This window comes from Canis lupus, chromosome 21, assembly GCF_003254725.2.
Source record: "Canis lupus dingo isolate Sandy chromosome 21, ASM325472v2, whole genome shotgun sequence".
In the NCBI taxonomy this organism is placed as follows: Eukaryota; Metazoa; Chordata; class Mammalia; order Carnivora; family Canidae; genus Canis; species Canis lupus.
In genome coordinates, this window is record NC_064263.1 from 32,663,141 (window position 1) to 32,687,303 (window position 24,163).

Sequence of the window (24,163 nt, forward strand, 5' to 3'; positions counted from 1 at the left end):
GAGAGGAAGGCTGCGGGAGTCCCATGGCAAGTCCAGAAGCTTTTTCCCCAGGCCAGAGGAGGGGCTCAGCTCAAAAACTCCCACTGACATCCCACACTGGGATAGTCCGGATAAAAAGCCAAAGGATGGGGTGACACTCACAACTTGGCCTTCCTGTTCCCAAAGCAACCTCATCTCAGATGGATCCAGGATAACCTCATCCTCCAAGTGAGGTTACCTATGGGCCACCATCTACAGAGACTCTTGAGGTCAAGCATAGCTTGTCAGATTAAGTAGTATGGTAGAGCAGAAATCATAATGGTATGGTCAGAGCAGAAATTGAGTCACCTTTCCACTTCCAAACAAGAATCTACCAAAGCTATACCTGCCTGCCTTCCCACTGATTTCTAGGGAAGCACAAAGAGGACGAGTGAGCTCTTCTGTGGATCCTCTGAGACCTCTAAGTAGTAGCCACAATGAACTCAGAGTATTTAAAAGATGGAAGTCTTCCCTGAGGCTGGTAAAAAAAAAAAAAAAAAAAAAAAAGATACCTTCCAGGGATATCCCCAATACCCTAGTCCAGTAAAAATGGGACTGCTCTACAAAGCAGAACCAGGTACTATGCAAAGCCAACAGGGAGAGAAATGTTCCAGGAAACCATACTAAAGATACTTGTGATGGTTTTAAAACATGGTCTCCTGGAGGCACCTGGGTGGCTCAGTCAGTTAAGCATCTGCCTTTGGCTCAGATCATGATCCCAAGGTCCTAGGATTGAGCCCTGCATCAGGCTCCCTGCTCAGCAGGGAATCTGCTTTTCTCTATCACTCCCTCTGCCCCTCCCCACCTCTCTCTCTCTCTGTCTTAAATAAAATCTTAAAAAAAAAAAAAAGTCCCCCAATTCTTTGACATGCCTCCTATAAAAATCATCCCTTCTCTTGAATGCTTGACCAATAGAACACAAGTGAAATGAATTTGTGCCAATTTTCAGACCCAAGCCTCAAGAAACCGGCAGCTTCTACCTCCTATCTCCCAAGCTGTGAGGAAGCTCAGACCATGCAGAGAGGGTACCTATAGGTGTTTAACAGTCTCAGCTGAGGTTCCAAAAATAGCCAACATCAACCCCCAGACATGAGACAAGACACCTCTAGGTGATACTGGCCCCTAGTCAGTGAGTCATCCTACGCCTTCAAGTCTTTCCAGGCAAGGTGCCAGACACTGTGGAGCAGGACTAGCTATCTCTGCAGTGTTCTCTGAATGCCTAGGCTACAAAGTCTGTGAGCATAATAAAGTGGCTATTGACACCATAAATTCTGGGGTAGTTCTGTAGCACTAGGTAAGTAGAACAGATTTTGGTACTTAGGAATAGGGGGCTGTTGAAACAAAAACCTAAGTCACTGACTTCGGGACTGAGCAACAGGCTGTCAGGAGGGGCTTAAGGGAAATCAAGAGAAAATTAGTAGAAGCTAGAGGAAGGGGGACCCTCATAAATGTTGAAAAGTTTGGTAATTCTGCCACCAGTAGTGACACGGAAAATAGGAAATATACCTAATTCAGTGACCCAGCTTAAAGCACCTCAAAGCAGAGCACTCCAGGTGCTGTCTGATATCTTAGCTGCCCGCAGTAAAGGAGAGAAGGGAGGAGCCAAAAAAGGCCTGTTTAGTTGTCAAGCAACACTGAAAGGCAACAGCAATGAGAAAGGGCTTTCTGCGTTAGAAAGAAACACTAGCTTCTGTCTCTCTAGACAGCACAAAATTCTCAAATTAAGAAATGGCTTCCAGACTGTGGTGGCAGTTTTATCGTGTGTGTATGTGCACGCTGGTGTGTAAACTAATCAGATGGTACACTTTAAATTGTTCTGTTTACTGTATTCTCATTATCCCTCAATAAATCTCTTTAACAAAAATCTAGAGTAGGACTAGATCTTTGTCTAGTCCTAAAAAATCCTCTGTCAAGACCTAAACAAATGGTTTCAAGCATTGCCTCCGAGAGTTGTACAGAGAGACAGGCCAAAGGCCTTCTAATGATCTTAAGGGTGGCCTTAAGAAGCATAGGCTTCGGAGACTCTTAAGAACCCCTGGTCCCAGAGCGTTCTCACAGGGAACCCAAAGCGGGAAGGGGCTCGCGGTGAAGTGATTTGTACCTGTGCCTTCTGTCTGCTGCGGTGGATAATAAAGTGATCCAGAAGAAACCCATCAAATTCTTAAATGGAGCATATCAGCTGGGACTGGAAAGCACAGAGGCGGTCTGAAATGAAGTGTGGACCATCTGGACACGTGAAATATTATGGGCATGAAGCAGATGGAGAAAAGTACTGTAAGAATGGGCTGTAAGAATTCAAGAATTCACCTGTAAGAATGGGCTACTTTTGAGAGAAAAGGAGTCAGAGTCAGGACAGAACCAAAAGCCCTGAGGGTGGAGCCAGAGACAAGGTAAATGCCTCCCAGGCTGTAAAACCAAGACTTCACGGAGGAGCTGCTAACTTGTGCCTCACTGCATGTACGGATTACAATGGGCCAGTCACAGCTGCGTGGTCTCCAGTTTTCCTTTCTGAAAAGGAGTATCTACAACAGTTATTCTGGGCCTGTCCCACCAGCTATTCCGGGCGCAGGTACATATTCTCTTTCATTTACAGACCTTCACACCAAGAGGAATAGTGCTCAAGGAGCTTCATGCACTGAAAGAAAGGGACTGTACCCAAAGAGTTTCCATCCACACCCAAACCAGACATACATGATGAGATCTTAGACTTCACATGGATGCCATTAATAAGATAGACTTGGGACCTTAGGGGAGAGACTGAGTGTATTTCATATTCGGGAAGGATGTGAATTTTTGTGATCAGAGGGCAGACTACGGCAGACTGCATTTTCTTTTCTTTTCGTTTTTTTTTTTAGACTGCATTTTCTAAAGAGAGTGACCACAACTCCTATCCCATCTCACATGCCTTTCTACCAAATGTGAAGTTGATAGTCCTCTCATCAAGTGGGACTGATCTTCCCTCCTCTTGTGTGATATTGTGATTTATAATAAGAAATACAGAATTGGTCTTAGACCCATTTTTGGCACAGGTCTCCTAAAACCCTTAGAATTGCCTAAGTGATAACAGCAATCAAGGTGTCTTTTGTCATGTAAATGAAGTGACTTTTGGGACTACACCTAAGCCTGGCCTCTGTTTAACCAGGAAAACCAACCTTGTAATTAGAGGGTTAGAACTTTCTGTTGTTCTCTTCTCCAGAACTCCAGGGAGGGGAAACAGACTGGAGGTCGAATCAACCACTAATGGCCAATGATCTCATTAATCATGACTATGTAACTGAAGCCTCCGTGAAAACCCAAAAGGGCAGGGGTTAGAGAGGTTTCAGATTGATGAATCAGAATGCTTCTACATGCCACTATGCCAGGCCCAAGCTCCCAGGGACAGAACGGCCTTTGTTTGAGACCTCACCCTATGTATCTCTTCATCTGGCTGTTGATTTGTATCCGTTAATATCCTTTGTAATAAACTGATATTCTCATGAGTAAACGGGTTTCCTGAGTTCTGTGAGCCACTCTAGTAAATTCATGAAACCAAGGAGGGGTTCGTGGGAATTTCTGATGTTTAGCCAGTCTGTCAGAAACACAGGTAACAACCTGGGCTTGAGATTATCATCTGAGGCAAAGGGCAGTCTGTAGGACTGAGGGATCCTTAACCTGTGGGATCTGATGCTATCTCTGGTAGATAGTCTCAGACTCAAGTTGAATTGTAGGGCACCGAGCTGTGGTCAGAGAACTGCCTAGTGGTGCAGGGGAGCACCCTCACACACACTACCAAATTGGAACTAGGTGCAGAGCTCTTTTATCACCTTCATCAACAGAGTAAAACAGAATAGCACCATGCAACTACCTAGGCTTGAGGCTAGGTATTAGAATGTCATGCATTCCTGCCTAGTTCTCTTGAGGTACTCACTCTTGGAATCCAGACATCACACTGTAAAAGCGTGCAACCAAACACAGAGGCCACATGTAGGTGTTTTCCAGCTGAGGTTCCAGCTGACTGCCAGCATCAACAGTCAGACATGTAAGTGAACAAGTCTTCAGATGACTCCAGCCCTTAGCCACTGAGTCACCAAGGCTTCAAGGAATAGAGACAAGCTTTCCCTAATGAACCCTAGCCAAATTGCAATTTGTGAGCAAAACAAATGACTATTAATGTTTTAAGCCACCAACTTTAAGGCTGTTTGTTATGCAGCAATAAATAACCATATACTACTGACATTATGGTTGGACTCCAGGAAGAATCTCAGGTAACAGGGGGCTAAAGCCACAGGTCCCCCGAGAGGTGGCCTGCCACACAAGGGCAGGCTTTGCACCACCATCTTTTACCCACAGCCACCACTCCCAGGAGCTTTTCCCTATTTGCTAGCTCTTAACCTCCTCCTGAAATCTAGGGCAAAGGGTCCAGATCTGTGCACACTTTAGCAATGGGACCCCAAGACCTCTCTGGATTTCACATTACAAACCAATGCCTTCCTCTGCACAGAAATCTGCAAATGTGAGTTGAAATTATGGTTCCACTGTCAATTAGCTACGTGGGTATTAGCTTCCTCCTATGCAACAAGTAACTGAGCCAAAAGAATCCCAAGACCCCTCCGACTCTTACATTCCAAAAGAGTATGTGCTGGGCCTCCAAACAGTTCCAACTGAGTAGGGGAAATAAGACCCCCACAAAAATCCCCCCATGAGGTACTATATGATAAGTGCCACTTGGAGGCTCCAAACCAAAGGTTCTAAGAGTGAATACAGAGAGGAGGGAAATCCTTAACTGGGTGGTTAACAAAAGCACTGGGAAGGAAGTAATATTTGCACCTAGACTGGCAGAAATGTCAGGTTTGAATTAGACAACAGTGAAGGGTTAAGAGTAGAAAGAAAGACCACAGCTTTTATAAAAGCCTTACAAGCCAGGCCAAATTTGACCATACCACACTTGACAATAGTTTCTGAGAAAAAAGATTCCAGGAATGTTTAGAGGGAGGTGAATGTAGTGGTACAATAAAACGACAGAAGGATCAAGAGAGCTAGGCTTGAGGTTCTTTCTCCCATTAGCTTTGTATTTTGGAAGGGCACCTCTTCTTTTTCTACATCTCAACTTCCCAAAACAAGTGGGTTAGACTGAATGAGTTTTCAGATTCCTTTCAATTCTGCCTTTCTAAGAGTTTGGGAACTGAATGGAAAGGGAGCCCAAAGTTGGTAAGACCTATTAGAACGGTACTACAAGGACTCAACTAGCACAGCAGCCTATGTTAGAAGAGACTCATCTCCTAGACATCTAATCAAAAGGCCAATAAATAGTTATCATCTTCCACATACCAAGCATTATTCCAGGCTCAAGAGAGATGGAAAGAAGTCAAAGTCTGTGACCCTAAGAAGTCTACATTTTTATAGGCACCCAAGTTTCTCACACCTACATCCAGAGGCAAGCTTCCCAAACATGATACTGATAGCCTGTATTTCCATGGGGCAATGACCCAAGTGCTGGAGGTTCACAGTGAAGAAGCTGTCAAGGAAATCAGCAGGCATGACGAGTCTTCTGAGAACAGGCCCTGCTGCCTGCCAGGCCTCACAGCACAAGTTTAATCTCCTGAGAGCAAGAAGCAGCGAAGTTTGCCCCACTTAGGTGGCTGAATTAGCTTTAAACATAACACTTCCTTGTATGCAAGTCACCACACTGCTTCTAGTCTCACCCCAGGTCATCAACACCAACATCATAAAGCCCGGCCTCTGAAATCCAGGGGAGCTTTGAGAATTCCACCTCCCACCCCCAGAATTGGATGCAGCCAAATCTTCTGAGCTGGAGTGGGAAACAATATTCAGGGAGGGTACCTCTGGCAGCTGAGGGTGAAGCAACGTGCCCATTTTGCTTCAACAATAGAGAGAAAGGGAAACCTGTTCCAAAAGACCAAAACCTAGCAAAGAATAAAATTCATTTGGTGGTTAAATGAAAAGGCTTAGATTTCCTCCTTCTACATATCCTGCCAATCAAGACTGGGTTACAGAGGAAAAATAAGGAAATAAATTAGCAAAATAGCCATAAGAACCAAAAAGAAAAAAAAAAAAGGAATCCAAGATCTTTAACCCATACTGGCTCAGGTGAAGTCTCATTCAAGTTAAGGACACAAACTTGCAAATACCTATCTTGCCTGTTCCACAGGGTCTCAGCTGTCCTTTCCCATGCCCCAGAGGACCTCCTCGCCCCCAAGTGAGATACAAATGCCTCAGTATCACTAGGTTCCTCTGTCTCTATATGGGTGACATGGGGGGCCCCAAAGCAGCCAAGGAATTAAACACTCAGCTTTCCCAGGCCCTAGCACCCTTGCACTCCTCAGCCAAAGTTCCCTGACACACCAAGGAGTCTTTTCCCACTGAGATCCCTGGGCTAGTGATGATAAAAAAAAAGGGGGGGGGACCTCAGGTCATTGCCAAACATCTACTAAAAGGTCTGACTAAGAGATTCAGGTGCCAAGGTCATTAATCCAAGTTGTAAATGCCTTGAAGAAAAAGAATGGATATTTCTTCTTTCTCCCACATTGTCTTTCACAGAGCCTGGCATCTGGGAGGAAAGCCCCCAAAGTCCACTGACAATGACTTCCTAAATGAACTAATTTACCACCCTACTCAGCTCAAAGAAAGCCTCCAGACATGGCTGGGGTAAAGATAGCCGGTGAACCCACTAAATAACAATTTCAAAATAACACCTATAGTCCAGCAGTAGCCTCTGAGAGAAGGTATAGCTAGCCCTGGAGGCCTGTGACTCCAGCCCATGAAAGAACAGAAGGGAAGCAGAAACATAGCAAAAAGCAAGGGAAGTGAAGACTTAAAGGGGAGGCTGGAAGGATGCTTTTTTAGGCACATCAGAGGCTCAGATATTTACAAACATCACTTGGAAGCTAAAGGAGGAGCAATTTCTAAAAATATTTAAAACACATAGGTACATATTCCAAATAAAAACAGGTACCCATTGGTGGACCTGATTTAGCTTTGTGACTTGATGTAAAACTTGCATCTCTCACTCTACCCCCTCAAATAATGGAAATTGCGGGGGGAATGAATATTTAAAAGAGTTGAGGGCTGCTGGTATGGTAATTTCTTTTTTGTTGTTGTTTTTTAAGATTTTATTTATTTGAGAGAGAGACAGAGAGAGTACAAGCGGGGGGAATAGCAGAGGGAGAGGCAAAAGTAGGCTCCCCACTGAGCAAGGAGCCCAAAGCGGGACTCTGGGATCATGACCTGATCCGAAAGCAAGACACTCAACTGACTGAGCTTCCCCGGGCACCCCTAGTATGGTAATTTCTAATTCAGGTTCTAAATATACTATTTCTTTACAATTAAGAATAAAACTATACAATCAAAAATAATGCTTATTTTACTCGTGTGATCTCAGATTTATTAAAAAAAAAAAAAAAAATGGGAACCTTAGTTCCCAGTCTCCATCTGCCAAGTAAGTCACAGTAAAACATGCCATCAGACTGGTAAGAGCCCAGCAAAATGGTTCCCAGAAGCAGACAATGGGAGACAAAGACTGAGATCTAGATCTGTTTCTGCTGTGCCCACCAACATGCCCTGGGAGAGTTCAGGTTTTCTACCTGTTTTACCCAAGAGGTTGTTGGTCCCTGCCATTCTCTGCTTTGCCCAGTTCAGGGAAGCAAGTATGCAAGAAACTGTAGGTTAGAGGAGGTCCAAGGGCAGGAGGTAGGGACTGTTCCTGTTGGTCTTGCCGCTGCAGAGTAGTTAACCAATTTGTCTACCTAAGTTCTAAGATGTTAGGTACTTAACACTTCAGAACCTCTGTCTGGTTGACACAGTCCATCCAGACCATTTCCACCAGGACCAAACCTGGAATGTGTGGTGTAGGAAATTCCTCCTGTTTCCTGAATGTGTGCCTCATTCACACCACTCACTCCTCAGAAGCACAGTGCAGAGCTCCATTCTGAACCATATGTTGATGCCAGCTCTGAATGAACCAAACATCTACTACCACCTCTGGACAGACCTGAGTGTGCCACATCCCACGGACTCAGCCTGGCACTGCACAGCCCGGATACCCAGAAAGGAATAGCCCTATCCCAACCTAAGCTGAGCATCCTTCTCAAAGCTATCTATTCTAGTGGCTAAGGTCCCAAAAGCCACATTTATTCACCTTAGATTCAACAGAAGGGGCTAGAAAAGGTACATACATGGCTTTAATAAAAGAGCCCAGAGGTTCTTCTAAGACATCAGCATCCAGCCTTGACCAAAACTTGAGAAGCCCTGGTGAGAGCTGTACATTGATCTTCCAGCTCTGGAAGCTGTTATCTCATCACAGGAAGAGAGCTGACATTTATTGAGAAGCTTTATGCCAGACACTATGCTAGGCACTGACATATATTATTTCATTTAATCCTCACAGCAACTCTGTGAGATACTTACTATTATTATTATTTCATAGAGGAGTATCCAAGATTTTGGAGGGCATAGGAAAATGCCCTGAGATCTCACTATTTGGGGGGTAGTTAGTAGTTAGGGCTTAGATTTGAAGCCAATTGTATATGATTTCAAAATCTGTGGTTTTTCTATCATTCTACATTCCACTTTTAAAAAGACAAAATCGGGAAAGTGGATTATAGCTTACACTGACTGAAAATCCCCAAGCTGCTTTGTTTACAGCCCAGCCTAAATTCTTGTAGAACCTAGACTTCTGCTTGCAAACTGTGTTAATATGCATAACTGTCTCCCCACCCCAACCCTCAGTGTGGTCAACCTCCCTCACTACAGTGTAGCCTAGCTCAGACACAGGTCCCAAACTGTCCCCATCTTAGGAAAAGGATATAGCCAGGAAAATGCTGGCTTCATTCCTGGAGCTCTAGGCTCCTCTAATAGCACAAACCAAAGTCTGTTTTGGAGTCTCTTTGCTCTCTGCTATGGACACTTATAGAAGCAAAAAAGGGCATATATACTAGAGATGGCTTCTGCTCATAGTCAGTATGAGTAGGGACCACATCATTTACCTGGATAACCATCAGAGTCAAGATGATAATCACTTATATTCTGGACCCAAGCCATCTGGCTGTCCTTTGATGGCATCCTTCAGTGAACCTCATTCCCCCAGCAGTGCTCCCCCTACTCACCTGCTCAGAGTCCCTCGAGGGGCCTTAGTGCCTCCAGCTCCGTGGGTGATGCTGGAATTCTTGTTGGCAGTCATGGTCATTTCTGCTCTCTGCAAACCCAGAGCCCTACAAAAAAGACAAGGCCTATTAGCCAAGTTTCCATGGGTAGCCAAAAGTACCTCAAACATTTCCAGATGACCTCCAAAACTGCCAAGAGAGTTTCTGTGGCGGGTGGCAGGAACCACTTTCCCACATATATTTAATTCCATGTGTTATAGTTTAAGAGCCTCGAGGGACCCCTGATCCTGGTTAGGCAATGAACTAACAGATTACTTATCACTTCACAGAAAATGATAAAACTCCATTTCCATTCTACCTCTTCTCCAAACTTCTAGCATGCCATAGAGCCTTGACAAATTCCATCCAATTTGCATACCTCCTGAACAACTATTTATTCAGTATATTTCTTGAATCAACTTGAAATTGACTTGCTTGTCTTAAAAGATTTAAACTTGTTCTATACAATTAATCATTTAGTCACTCAACAAATATTTACTGAGCACTTATGTCCTAGGTACTGCCATCCAACAAAGAATGAAACAAAGTCTCTGCCCTCAGAGAGATCACATCTCAGAAAAAACAGACAACAAGGCTGTACATGTCACATGTGTGGGATACATCAGTGTACATTTATGTTTAATATATAGGGTGATGATAAGTGGTATGAAGAAGAAAATGAAGCAAGGTAGAGGGAGAGTGAAGATCTGTTATTTGAAATAGAAGGTTCAGGGAAGAATATCCTGATAAAGTAATATTTGAGCCAATACCATAAAATTATGAGCTATCATATTTTTTCTAATACCCATTAAAATAAAACTAATATACATTATGGTATTTAAGTACCGATGAAGTGAAAAATGTCCATTCATGTACCATATAGAGTTAGCAAATATATCATTCATCCTTTAGGGAGCATCACTTTATGTTAAAATAATAAAAGGAAAAAAAGGTTAAAACTTAAGAAATAGAATTATCTCTTATTTGCAAATGATATGATCTTGTATATAGAAAACCCAAAAGATTCCACTAAAAAATTCTTAAACTAATATATAAAGTCAGGCAAGTTTGCAGGATAGAGTAATATTTTAAAAATCAGTTTTACTTCTAAACACTGGCAATGAAAAATCTGAAAATGAAATCAAGAAAAACAATTCCATTATTAATAGTAACAAAAAAAATCCCTTAGTATTTTTAAGAATACTTAGAAAAATAAAAAAAATTTAAAAAAATTTTAAAAAAAGAATACTTAGAAAAATACTCGGGAATAAATTTAACAAAAAAAGTGTAAAACTTGTATATTGCAAACTACGAAACATCATTGAAAGAAATTAAAGAAAACATAAATAGACATCCCATGTTCATGGATCAGAAAATTCAAAACTGTTAAGATGGCAATATCCACTAAACTGATTTATAAAATTGAACAGAACATCCATCAACTGCAGAAACTGACAACCTGGTCCTAAAATTTCATTGCAATCCGAGGGATCCAGAATAGCCAAAACAATGTTGAAAAAGAAGAATAAAGTTAGAGAACTCAGACTAATTTCAAAACATACTACAAAGTCACAGTAATCAAGACAGTGTATACAGTAATAAGAATAGAAATAGAGATCAAGGGAAGAAAATTGATAGTCTAGAAATAAACCTAAACATTCATGATCAATTGATTTTCAACAAGGATGCCAAGACTATTCAATAGGAAAGAAATCTTCTCAACCAATGGTGCTGAGACAACTGGATATTCATATGCAAAAACTAAAGTAGGACTCTTACCTCATACCACACAAAAAAATAAGTAAAAATGGATCTCAGACTTAAATATAAGAGTTAAAAATTACAAATTAAAGACTAGAAGAAAACAGGAGTAAATCTTTATAACACCAGATTAGGCAATGGTTTCTTAGATATAACAAAATGACCAGCAAGAAAAAAGAAATAAATTGTATTATATCAAAATTTTAAAATTTTGTGCTATAAAAAAACCACCAAGAAATTTAAGACACCCACAAACGGGAGGAAATTATTTGCAAATCATGTATCTGCTAAGGAGCTTGTATCCAGAATGTATAAAGAATTCTTTCAATTCAATAAGACAAATAATCCAATTAAAAACTAGACAAAGTATTTGAATAGACATTTCTCCAGAGACATAAAATCGGCCAATAAGCTGATGAAACAATGTTCAATATCACTAGTCATCAGGGAATTAGAAATCAAAACTACAATAAGTTATTACACTTCACACCCACAGGGATGGCTGTAACGAAACAGACACAGAAAAACAAATGTGAGGCTGTGGAGAAACTAGAACCTTCACTTATCACTAGTAAGAACGTACAATGTGCAGCCATTTTGGAAAAACAGTTTGGCAGTTCAGAAAAGTTGTTCACAGAGTTACCATATGACACAGCATGATGCACTCCTAGGTTTATATCCAAGAGAAATAAAAGCATCCTGTCCACACAAATACCTGTACATAGATGTTCGTAACAGCATTATTCATGATAGCCAAAAAGTAGAAACAATCTAAATGTCCATCAATGGATGGATGCATAAACAAAATGTGGTATATCCACACAATGGACTATAATTCTGACATAAAAAGGAATGAGAAGTACTGATGCATTCTAGAATATGCATGAACCCTGGCGCCAATTTTACAAAATGTCCAGATCAGGCAAATCTATAGAGACAGAAAGTAAATTAGTGGTTGCCTAGGCTGGGTTGAGAGTGCCAGAACAGGGAATGGCTACAGTGAGTATGGGTTTCTTTTTGGGGTGAAAGAAAAGTACTGGAATTCGATAGTGGTGATGGTTGCACAACTCTGTGAATATACTAAAAACAACTGAAATGTGTGAATTTTATGGTATGTGAATTCTCTCAATATAGCTGTTAAAATAAAACTTAAGGGCAAAAAAAACACATTTTTTAAAGACTTTATTTACTCATGAGACACACACTTTTTAAGTGCCATGGAGAGTGGATGTTAAAGAGAATACAATGGATACACCAAGCATATTTCCAACGTGTATGTGCGCTCTGGCCTGGGCTAACACCCCTCCACAGAAGCTGAACAGTAGTTCTCACTCTGATTGGCATTTACATCACACTGACCAAAATGAAGTATATTTGAATGTGAAAGTTACACATTTATTTACAGCCACTAAAGACCTTAATCCTAGAGGCCATCTTACTTATTACCTTGGTGCAAATAAGTGATTGGTCTCAATGACAAGATGCTTTTGGAAAAAGAAAACCAGATCTAAGCCTCATTTTTATCCTTCATAAAGTAGAGAAAAGCCTTCTCTACACACTGGGGGGAAAATCTTTATACACCTAACTATACAGCATGTTAGTGATGATGATGAGGATGATGATGAGGAGGAAGAGGAGGATGATAATGAGAAGGAGAAGTCAATCCTACCACCAGAGCATATGTGCACACTGGCTCAAATGAGATATTCTTTATTCGCCCCAGCCCAGTGCCAAAGCTAAGTGCTTGGCATATAGCTGTATGTGCAACGAAAGAAGGAAGAAAAGAGGCAGCCTCTGGAAGTTTTTCCAGGCCAGTTCCCAGGGTCCTCAGGGAACAGTGCTACAAGGAATCAACTGGCTAAGCATTAGCTTTCAACTGTGCCCATGGTAACAATGGTCACAATAACCATCATAACCCATCAAAACAACACTAGACATGCTCTAGCAGCTCCAGGGCAAGTCCTCAGGGAAAGGGCAAAAGATTTGTGGAAAGACCAGAAACTGAAAGATATTAAAATAACATGATAAAAAATATATTCTCTCTTTCCCCAAATTTCCGATCTAAGGAGGGTGGGCCTGCTGCTCAGAAATGCTTTTATGTAGTTGAATATGAGAACAGAGCCAACTTAGTAAGAAGGAAAAATGTCAGATGACTCTGACACTTGCTTGGGCCAAGAAGAAAAATCCTGTGAAGAGGTAACCAAGAGAAGAGTGGATCAAAATTTCTATGAGGCCCATGGCAAAGACTCTTGATCACACGTCTGTAAGAGCACAGCTGCTATTCTCAAAAGTAGCCTAGGAGTTCAGGCATCTTGGGCAGGCACTGCTGAGAACCCCAGACAGGCCCACTCAGTCAGAAAAACACAGATGCCAACTGATCATCCTTCCTCCTATCTGCTCTCTCTAGGCCAGGTCTATCAGATCAGGGAATAATCTAGGGGCTTGAGGAACTAAGGACCAGGCTAACCCTTTACACCTAAAGCACAGACTTGAGCATTCCACATGGCTGGCTTCCTGGGGAGCACTGCTTCTTCCAGGGCCCTAAGAGCAACTCTAGGCTCTCATCTACGCTTTCACCCTGACACCTTTGGCTAGTCTGGCTGCAAGGAGAGAAGATACTCCAGTTAGAGGAAACACCCACTGGGTATGGAGCAGAAAGGAAGAAACACCCACTGGGTTGAGAGGCTGTTTCACTAGTTTAGTTCCCAGGCTCATTGATGGCAAAGTCCAGGCAGAAACTGCATGTTTAAAAAATGAAATTGTTAAAAAAAAAAAAAATGAAATTGTTCAATTAGCATCTACAACCAATCACGAGTTGCTCAAAAACCCACCTATGACAAATAGGCAACTATCTGAAGAGTCAGGACTATCCAGAGAAAGGACTATAAAAGGTATCTCTAGAATTTTTCTACAAACTCTACATTGAGACAAAGAAACCAGTCCCAGGTCCTTGAGGTGCTGTGGGAAGAACACCTGACTCAGGGTCAGATAACTAATGCCAACCCTGCCTCTATCAATGATAGTTAAGTGACACTACACAAGTGAGTTTCAAAGACTCATTTCTCACTTTAAGAGCAATAATAATAGCATGACCTACCTCACATGATTGCCTGGCACACTGAAGCTTAATAAATAGTTTTTCATCCAGATCATGCTTCTCTAGGTATCTGGAAAGCAACCACTCCATTCCCGGCCTTGAGTCATTCTCAGACTCCCTGTTACTGTCATTCAATCCACTTGCTCTATGTAAGCACTGTGCAAGGTACTAGGATATAAAAGCAGACAGACACAGTCCCTGCCCTGGAGGATATGACTATTAAGGGAGAAGAGTCAAGTAAAAAGTGGACCCCAGGAATGCCTCATAGGGAGGTGACATCTGAAGTAAGCCTTAACCTATTTGTCACCCACAGTAAGAGGACTTAAGGAAAAGCGAAGGTACATTTATTAAGGCATGTTCCCACATTCTTTATATAATAGCTGAAGTTATAAACACTTCACATATATTAAATTATTTAATCCTAGAAACAAGCCTAAGAAGTAGGTCCTATTATTATTTACATGTTACCAAGGAAACCAAGATACAGAGCAGTTAAATGGCTTGCCCCAAGTCACCTGGCTAAAGGAAAGTGGCCCAGCAGGAATTGGAGCCCAGCTAGCCTGCACCAGTGCCCCAGCACGGAGCCAGGACTCCATATTACCTCTAATCATCTTCTAAGTCAGCTCTTCTACAAGGTAGTAACGATACAGACCTATTTTTCCAATCAGGAAATTTAGGTTCAGAGAAATTAAATAACTGGCCCAAGATCACTCACCCCGTGAAAGAATGGAGCAGGAATGTGGGCTCAGCTCTGACTCCACTGTCTACTTCCTCTCCTTCACATCAATGGGATGCTTGTTAAAAATAGAGTCCCAGGCCCCACCTCTGCCTCCTGATAGGAATCTATAATGGTGGGGACTAGGAATTTGCATTTTTAAAAAATATTTTATTTATTTATGAGACATGGGGGGGCGGGGCAGAGACCCAGGCAGAGGGAGAAGCAGGCTTCATGCGGGGAGCCTGACATGGGGCTCGATCCCAGGACTCCAGGATTACGCCCTGGGCCGAAGGCAGGTGCTAAACCACTGAGCCACCCAGGGATCCCAACATTTTAAGCTAGTTTATATACCTGTAAGTGTGAAAACTTGTGTCCTATTGCTTTCTGAGGACTTGGAAAGGTACAAAGGGTCACTACTGACCCTTCTCCTAAAGTTTGCCCAGCTGTAAGCAAATAAAAGATGAATGTTCATTCACATTCATTTCTCCTCCCAGCCCTCAGCTTCTTCTTCCCTGCCCCTCAACGACAAAGGAGCAAGTATAGCATTAGGTCCAGGGAAAGCATTATCAATGTCTCCTCTAAACAGTTCCTCAATTCTCAGGTGTGCTTAGTGTTCCTGTATCTCAAACTAGCTCTTTCTGCCACCCACCTCTGGTGGCTAACATCTACTTCCCTCACTGTCTCCTCACTTTCAACTCCTGGAAAAACAGTTCATACTGGAAGACATAAACTGATGGTTTGCAAGAGCAAAAACATGTCCCATCTGGCCATCCCTTTATTTTTAAAAAATTTTTGTATTACTTATCAAACATTTTAAAAAGTGGGTGGGTACAAATAAAATACAAATAAAAAGTCAGATTCTGGCCTTTCTTTTGAAAAATTAGAAAATCTGACGTCACCATCTGCATTTCTGTGTGGCCACAGTTGGCTAGACTGAGTGAAAGTGGCCATTTAGATGCAGTAGGCTCTTTCCAGTTTGCAGCTGTCCCTCCTCATCCAGTGCCTGCAGCTGGTCAGCTTTACTCAGCTCTCTGACCTGATTCTCCATCAGCAGGTGAGTGCTGCAGCCCTGAGTCCCCGCAGAAAGGGTTAAGAGGATGCTGTGGACGAGAATCCACATGAAGCCTCTGGACAGCTGGACCTGTGCAGTGCCAGGAAGAGGAGCCTATTCTAGGGCAAGGCAACACCTCTTAGCCACTTGAAACTCCCCATCTATTCTCCTCACTGCCACTGGAGGAAAGACCTCTGAAAGGCTCCTAGCTTTTGCTCAGGCCAGCTTTCATCTTGCAACTGTCTCCCACTCCTTCTCTCTATAATCTAATCCTTTGACCACAAATACTCTCCTTAAGGTCCAAGAAGGGACCCATCAGGTCAGGCTTTGAAAGGAGCTCCTTCTGAGGGATGCCCAACCTCTAAGAATGAACCTTCCTATCCTAGAGCAAAACAAAACCATTCTCCCTTGTTTAGGTGGATATTTCTAAACATCTGTGTGATATTTTTTCACGGACCTAACCTTGGACATGACAATATGCCTTGCCCCTGAAGGAGGAGACATTTGAATGCTGAGAGTGATAAGGAACAGTTGCAAGCATTTGGAAGGAACCCCATTCTGCTGGGGTTCCAGTTGCCAAGTGGAGGAAATACAGACCCTGCCAAGCACTCTGCTTTACCAGTCCAGGTAAGGTGGGAAGGAGAGGAGGGCAGGTTTCCTAGGAACAGCCTCTCCTTGTGGGTGTGTTGGGAGAGAACCTGTTACCGCAGCAGCGTTCCGGGAGATAATAGGGATGCTTGTGAGAAGACTAAAAGCCCCAAGGTGGACAACATTGGCTGAGGGTGGGAGGAGGAGGGTGGGAGGAAGAGGCCTATCATGGACAGTTTGACACACATTGGCTTCTCCTCCTTCATCCCCCTTTTCCTCCCCTCCTTTCCCGACTCATTTTTTCTCTGGTTCTCTGCCCACAGCCTGTCTTTGGCTCTCTTGTGCCTAAAAGCAAGGCTTTCTGAGGGCAAGGAACCAAGTGGGCTCAGGGGTTGGGTGGGTGGGCAAAGGAGCTTTAGAAAGGGATCCAGGAATGATTTTCTCCACTCAATCCCATACTTCCCTCCAAAATGCCAGACCCTTTTTCTCTGCCACTACTTCTACATACCTTATACCTTAGAGCCTCTCTATTCCAGCCCCAGGTTTTGAGATTCTAGGCTCAGAAAGCCCTTCAAGCAAAAACATCCAGGGGATTATGAGCCTGATTAAGTGGGGAGGAACTGAGATTTGTTTTGCAGGGAAGTCAGTTTTAACAGGTCCCTGTGAGGCTGAAATCCTCCTCAACCAGCCATGGGAAAAGATAGAGGTTTTGTTGTTGTTGTTAAATAATAATCAGGAAAAAAAATCAAACTCTTTCCATCTCTTCACTGTCCATTTATCACTCCCACATCCTTTTTCCCAACCCTCCTCCTCAAAGAGGCCTATAAGTTTGGGTTTTCAACCTCAATCATTTTCAATCCCTTTTCCTGCCAGATGGTCCTTCTCTACTTCAGTACAGATTCTGTGGAGGTTGGAAGCTGCGTTTAAATGTTTCCTGAAAGCCTGAAAAGGGGTGAGGGCTTGTTAGGCAATTCCAAGCCAAAGGAAATCTGGTGGCTTCCAAGATAGTTTTAAAAACCCAGACATGGTCTGGAAACTCAGCCTCTCAGCAAGCAGCTGAACCTAGCTCTGCCAGGACTATGGAGCCTGCTCTGTCCAATAACTTGGCAACACTGAGAAAAGGAAAGTAGAACAGAGGCTTGCCCCAAAGAGTCCTGCCCCTGAAGGCTAACCACTGCCCTCTTTCGCTTTGGTGAGAAGAGCCTGGGGTTCCTGTAATCATGATGCTGATCCAAAGGCCACAGACCTATTGTACACCAGTGCCTTCCCTCTGGCCAGCCACAGCAGACTAGTTGCCATTTCCTGCACATGCCAAGAATGTTCATGCCTTCAAGGTTTTGTTCAACCAATTCCTTCTATCTTGATGTCCTCCTCCCCCATTCTTTCTTAAATATTCAGTTCAAATGTCAACTTCTTTCTGAAGCCTTTCCTGATCCTAAATCTTGACCTTCTTCTCACCCTTCCCATGCTCTCTAGTCTAGCTGAACTCAACCTGACCGATGACAGGATGCCTCCCATCCTCTAAAAAACCACACTGCCCACAAGCCAACTTTCTCAGAAGAGGACTAGGAAATAGAAAGGGCCAAAGGAACTGGGTAAGTCTCCATGCCGCCATTCTCCTATCTGTGGTATAGGAACAATACCCCACCTCTATAATGAGAACATGGATACCAATGAGAAGCCATCTACAAAAAACAGAGGATACTCAGAACCAAGAGGGAACATACTTGAGGTCTCTAACCAACAGGTTAGCTTCCCTCCAACTCTCAACTGTGAAACCTCTTCCCTTGTCCTTAGTCTTCTAGCTGACTTTGCTTCATGTTTCACTAAGAAAACAGAAACTAACAGAACAGACCTTCAATAAGCTATCACTGGCATTAGTGCAGATCTTGTCACTTCTCTGCTAAAAACCCTGACACGGCTCCCAGTCACTCCAAGTAAAAGCCAAAGTCTTTACAATGACTCACAAGGGCCTTCATCAGCTGGGGCCCTATGATTTCTTTGACCTCATTTCAACTACTCTTCCCTTTACTCTTTCCACACCAATCACATGGTCTCCTCGTTACTTCCTCAAACACACAAGGTATAGTGCAGGACCTTTATACCTGCTGTACCTGTAACTCAAGCACACCCTCTAAGAGAGCCTGCTCCCCCTGCTCCCTGGACTTTGGTCAGATATCACCTTCTTAGTGAGGTCTTCCCTGACCACACTGTAAAAAATTAGTATTAACAAAATTACTATTAAAAAACTTCCTCAGGGTACTTGGCTGGCTCAGTCAGCAGAGCACACAACCTTTGATCTGGGGGTTGTGAGTTTAAGCCCCACATTGGATATAAAGATTACTTAAAAATAAAATCTTTGGGGAAAGAAAAACCAAAGGACCAGGGGCACCTGGATGGCTCAGTCAGTTAAGCATCTGATTCTTGATCTCAGTTCAGGTCATATTTCAGGGTCATGAGATCAAGCCCCACATTGAGCCCCACATTGAGCCCTGCATCGGGCACTGCACTCAGTGAGGAGTCTGCTCTATAGCCTCCCTCCCTACGTCTTCTGCTGCCCCTCCTTCTCCCATGCTCTCTTGTGCTCTCTCTAAAATAAATCTTCAAAAACAAAAACAAACAAACCAAAAACAAAAAAAACAAAAAAAAAAAACAAAAAAAAAAAAACAGAAAAACAAAAAAAACCTCCCTCCATCCTGCTGCCCCTCAGCACTCTTATTCCTCCTTTTCTGGTTTGTTTTTCTCTGTATCATTTACAACCACCTAAAATACAACTTTTCTTTTCCACTTACTATGTTTATATAAGCTAAGGATTTTTGTATTTGTTCACAGCTGTATCCTCAGTGGCTAAACAGCAGGCCCTCAATAAATTTTTTTTGAATGACAAAACATTTGCCACCAGCTTAGGGTGGCCCTTCCTGGACAGGGTGAGCAGCTTTGGGCTCCATTACCCAGGCCCATCTTCCAACCCCACCAGTCTTCCCAGTTCAAGGTCTTACCTACCTGCAGTAATCACACGCACTTAGAAAACTCAAAAGAAAAAAAAAAAAAGAAAGAAAGAAAACTCAAAAGGGGCCAGCCTTCTGAGCACCCAAAAAATTCAGGGCATGGGTTGCTTTAGCCCAAAAACTCACCTGAAATTGCACTCTGCAAAGACTGCAATGATTTCCCAACTGCAAAATGCAAGGGTCCTTTCTGTGGGTCCTTTTCTGATGTCTACTGTTTGGGATACTACTCATCAGCCCTCGGAAGCACTGTAACGTAGTTAACTCCTGATATGGGGGGATTCACAATCTGCCTACAAGATCTTTATGTTCATCAAAGGGGGGGGCAGGTTGAGAAACACTAGGAAATACTGTCAGAGAGGTAGAGAAGAGGGACAGGTGTGGGCACCTACATTGGTTTACCTCTTTGCACCCTTTGAAAACATCTTCTCAGCCAGGCCCCCATGCTACAGTCCTCTATTCTGGTCCTTGCCCTTGAGCAGCTCCCCATTCTGCCCCAGTTAGACTAAAAAGGATCTAGTACAATGTAACAAAAGCTGTGAAAGAAGCATGAACACAGAGCTCTGGGAGCAAGGAGAAAGACACCTAATCAGGTGGACAGAATGGATTTCGGGGAGGGCTTCCGGAAAAGACAGGGAGTGACACTGGGCTGAGTCTTGTGGTGTTTGGGAAAGATAAAGAAGGCAGAAGAGGAATGCTGAGAGCAGAAGAAAAACCATAAGCAAAAGCCAAAGAGACACATCTTGGAGCAGGCTGAGATTTCTTGAACAGGACACAAAAGGCGATAGCCTAATGAAAAAAAAATACTGATAAATTCAACTACATTAAATAAGAACTCTGTTCATCTAAAAAATGCCATTTAGAGAGTGAGAAAGGAACCTACAGAGTGGGCACACAGGTTGTAACCTGGGTTCAGCAGATTTGAGAACATTAGATACACAAAGTTACCAAGAAGTAGTAGAGTTACTCTCATAGTGCAGATCTTGGCCAGATCTTTAGGGCTATATTTCCCTTTGGAGAAAAGCCCTCTATTTCTTAATTTGGGAAGGTAGTAGAAGAAAGGGCACATATGCAGCCAGGCTCTGCTGGCTCTATCCATGCATTTACTTCATTTTTTAAGAGATTTTATTTATTTTTTTGAGAGAGACAGCATGAGTGGGGTGGGTAGGGGCAAAGGGAGAAACAGACTCCCCGCTGAGCCCGGAATCCCAGGATCACGACCTGCGCCAAAGTCAGACACTTAACCGATGGAGCCACCCAGGTGCCCCATGCATCTATCTCATTTAACCTAGCTGTCAGTACCTCCATTTTATGGATGCAGAAACTGAGGCTCAGTTAAGTAATTTGCCCAGGGTTTCATAGTAAGCAGCAGACACCAGAGTCTGGAGGTGCCAGACTCAGTGCCAACTGAGCTCTATAATTGATACCAGGGCACATCAGCCCCTTGGTCTTCGTTGTGTCTTATGGCAGGAAACCATCCTCCATCCCAAGTGCATCCCTGCAGCCCAGTTCTAACTGGATAGAGTTAAAAAAAGGATTTTAGCAGAGGTCCCATGCATGGCCCCCAAATTCTTAGTGTTAAAACCCCATTTTTCTTTAAGCCATCTAGTGAACTAGAGGAGAACCCAGAATCAACGTGAAATAAATATCAGAGATGCTGTTCTATCACTGCTCTTTAGGCCTTTTCTCTTCATCATTCTTCCTCACCTAGGAATGGAAGCTCTCACAAACACAGACCCTGGTCAAAGAAAGGCTTTCCCCTAAAAATGCAGTCCTGCTGGAGTAGTCTCTGCAAGTAAGGGGACTCTGTCCATCTGTCTGTCCAACTTCTTTAAGAGTCATGATGGAGACAGAATTTGCCTCTTTTTCCTGCTTTAAATAAAGCAACTGCTACTTGGAGACTGCAGGTCTGGGGTTCTCAAACTGTGTGCCGAGCAACCCTTGACCACTGCAATGAACTCACAGGGGTGCTGCAAAATAGTTTGCTTTTTTGAGAGAAACAGAGCAATCTCCAACATTTATCAGACACCCCACTAGATCACACTTTTAACATCAGATTGCACTATGTTCTTTTCAGTGATGTTATTTCTTGGTGAAGATGGGTTTTCAGCAGCTACAGTTGATCAAAACCGAATACCACGTGAGAAGCAATGTAGAACAGGAAATGAGGATGGCAATATTCACTCTGATTCCAAGATGTGAGGGGGGGGTTTTGACTAGAGTTGACACCCAAAGTTGTATTACTTTCAGGTGTACAACATACTGATTCCTACAGTATGCTGTGTTCGCTGTAAGTGTCACTACCACCTGTCCCCATACCAAAGATGTGAGATGTTGTAAGGGTCCAGTCCATCCCAATAGTCATAACTATGACTATTTAAGAATGAAATACAAATATTTTTCCTTTCAGTTTAAGTGTATATTTTTTTCAAATGGCTACTCAGTTGTTAGGATATGAGCACTTACCACATGGCTTAGACTTAAAATGCTTCACAAATGGAATGTAGGTATTTATTTTGGCCTATGGACACTGAAAAAATTACTGAAACACTAAGGGCCCAGGAACAGAGAAAGTTTGGGAAGCTCTGCAGCAGGTGTTTTTACATCTCTGCATCAAGGAGCCAAAGAGGAATTCCCAGGGCAGGCCCAACTGGGCCGCAGAAGGAGGCGGGCAGCAAGCCCTCAGGTCTATGGAGGGCACACAGAGGCTGTCAGAACAGCTGCCCCCTAGCCTGAAGAGAAGTGACTGCACACTAGCTCCCTCTCAGTCGAGAGCCTATGCATATCTGTGTCAGCTTCACCCCAGCCTCCCAGGCTCTCCTCTCAACTCCCTCCCTAAAAAGCTCTATTCAGCACTGACCTTGTGAACAAAACCCAAAGCTAGCTCAGAAGCCAGCCGGCCACTGGCAGGGGACTTCCACACATGCTCAGACTTGGGCAATGTCCACAAACCAAATCATTAATCCACAGGAGAAGGAAGCAATGGGATTCTGAGCGAGGGCTTCCACTAGACAGCCCATCCACAGAAAGGCCAACTGGGCTTTTTGGATGAAGATTTGCATGAAAATAACTCCTTTCTTCCCAAGGAGTCTCTTGCCTGCTACATTCCCTCCCTCCATCTTCCCTGAAGTCATAATCCTCTGTTGGTAACATCACTGTGGTTGATACAATAGCTAACTATTGTGACGTCACAAGACTCAAGTTTTGTCATTTTCGGTGGGGGTTGGGGTAGAGAATGTGACAAAGGGCTGGCACAGAATAAAGTTATAGAACTGGAATTTGCTTTTTCATGCTAATTCCTCCCTCCTACCCCCCTCCCATAATGAAGAGCAGTGACTCAGAAAAGGAAAGGCAAGCCACTGGCAGCAAGGCTGTATGCGGACTGTCTGTATCAACCGGAGAGGGGTAGGGGTGAAGGGCGAGAAGGCAGAAAGGAGACAAAAGAAAGGAGTTTTCACTGTTAGGATTAGCCAGCCAAATATGAAGACCTTTTCAAGCCCTACTCTTTTCCATCATCCACTGCTTGGGCCCAGAGCAAGCAGAGAAAAGCGGAAACACAGGAAAGGCTCCAGGCTGGAACATTCCCTGGAACTTAATGTTTGAGATACTGTGTTGAGTTCTGGACTCCACGCTGTCAAAGGGACAGACTTGGTTTGGACTGAATCCTGGAGGATAGAGACTAGGATGGAGGGGGCACTCAGAGGCATGCCATGAGAGAAATGACTAAAGGAATGGAGAATGTTTACCCTGGAGAAGACCAGGCTGGGGATGGAGGAAACGGGTGATCGCCTTGAGAATTCTGAAAGGCTCTCATGTGAAAAAAGGACATGTGTTTTCTGTGGCCTCCAAAGAGATCTCAGACACAAGAAGATCCAGAATGGACAAAATGAGGGAGAATCTGTTATTCTTAAATTCCCATTAAAGACTATAAGTTCTTTGTAATTCCCAGTTTCTCCATTATTGAGGACAAGAGCATAGTCTTGTTTGCTGCAGTATATCCCAGAACATATAGTAAATAGCACACAGTAGGTACTTATTAATAGTTGTCAAATAAATGAACAAATGAAGCAATAGCAATGGTCTGCTGAAGTTGTTGGTGTTCACAGGGGCTCACTCTTCCAAAAAGTGTTTTTTGAATCCCTACCCACACATTACTCAGTTAAGGTGCTGGGGATAACAGCAGTGAATGAGGTAGAAAAGGTTAGTCTACTTCCCCTCTCCCCCTGTGTTTAACACAGATGGCATGTAAGGTCCCTTCCATATTGAGATTCCTTGGTTTTAGAGTTGACTAAAACAATTGAAACTGAGAGGAAAGGCCACAGATGAACCCTACCTACCACCTCTACTGCTACCTACAAGCCTAGAAATCTAAAGAGCTCAGGCTGCCTTCTCAGCAACAGAGAGGCCTCATGCTGAGGTAGTAGAATGCTGGACCAGACCAGACCAGAGCAACTGACCGGGCATTTATTAAAGCCCCCCGCCCCAATCCACCCACCAGACAAAGTAGGGTCTTATATGAACCCTGGGCTCCCTCAGGAGTAGGTAAGTATGATCCAGATAGGTAACATGAGGTATTTTCAGATGCCTTCACTTTCCACAAGTTGCTTAAAACTTCCCCATCAGCTTCAGGCACTTATCCAGCAGGATAATTTATTATCCATCCAGTAATGACAACACAGTTACTACAGACCAATTTTCAAAGAAATAATTCTAAGATCTTTGCATAGCTTGTACTAGCGCTGGAGACTTGGTTCCAACTGCTGAGGGCAAGACAGTTGTAACTACAGG

The 24,163-nt window shown here is 43.3% G+C and overlaps 1 protein-coding gene across 11 annotated transcripts in view; it reads right to left on the reverse strand.

Annotated features, from left to right (window-relative positions):
- DENND2B (DENN domain containing 2B) overlaps window positions 1-24,163 on the reverse strand; it is a 170,851-nt gene that overhangs the window by 43,637 nt on the left and 103,051 nt on the right. For 10 of the 11 annotated variants that reach the window (XM_049098767.1, XM_049098765.1, XM_049098766.1 and 7 more), the window contains one exon: window positions 9,120-9,224. In XM_049098767.1, coding sequence (XP_048954724.1) covers window positions 9,120-9,199 — 80 coding nt within the window. In that variant the 5' untranslated portion in view covers window positions 9,200-9,224. Of the gene's footprint in view, window positions 1-9,119; window positions 9,225-22,235; window positions 22,261-24,163 lie in introns of those variants that run through there. The other variant, XM_025459413.3, reaches the window with a different exon arrangement.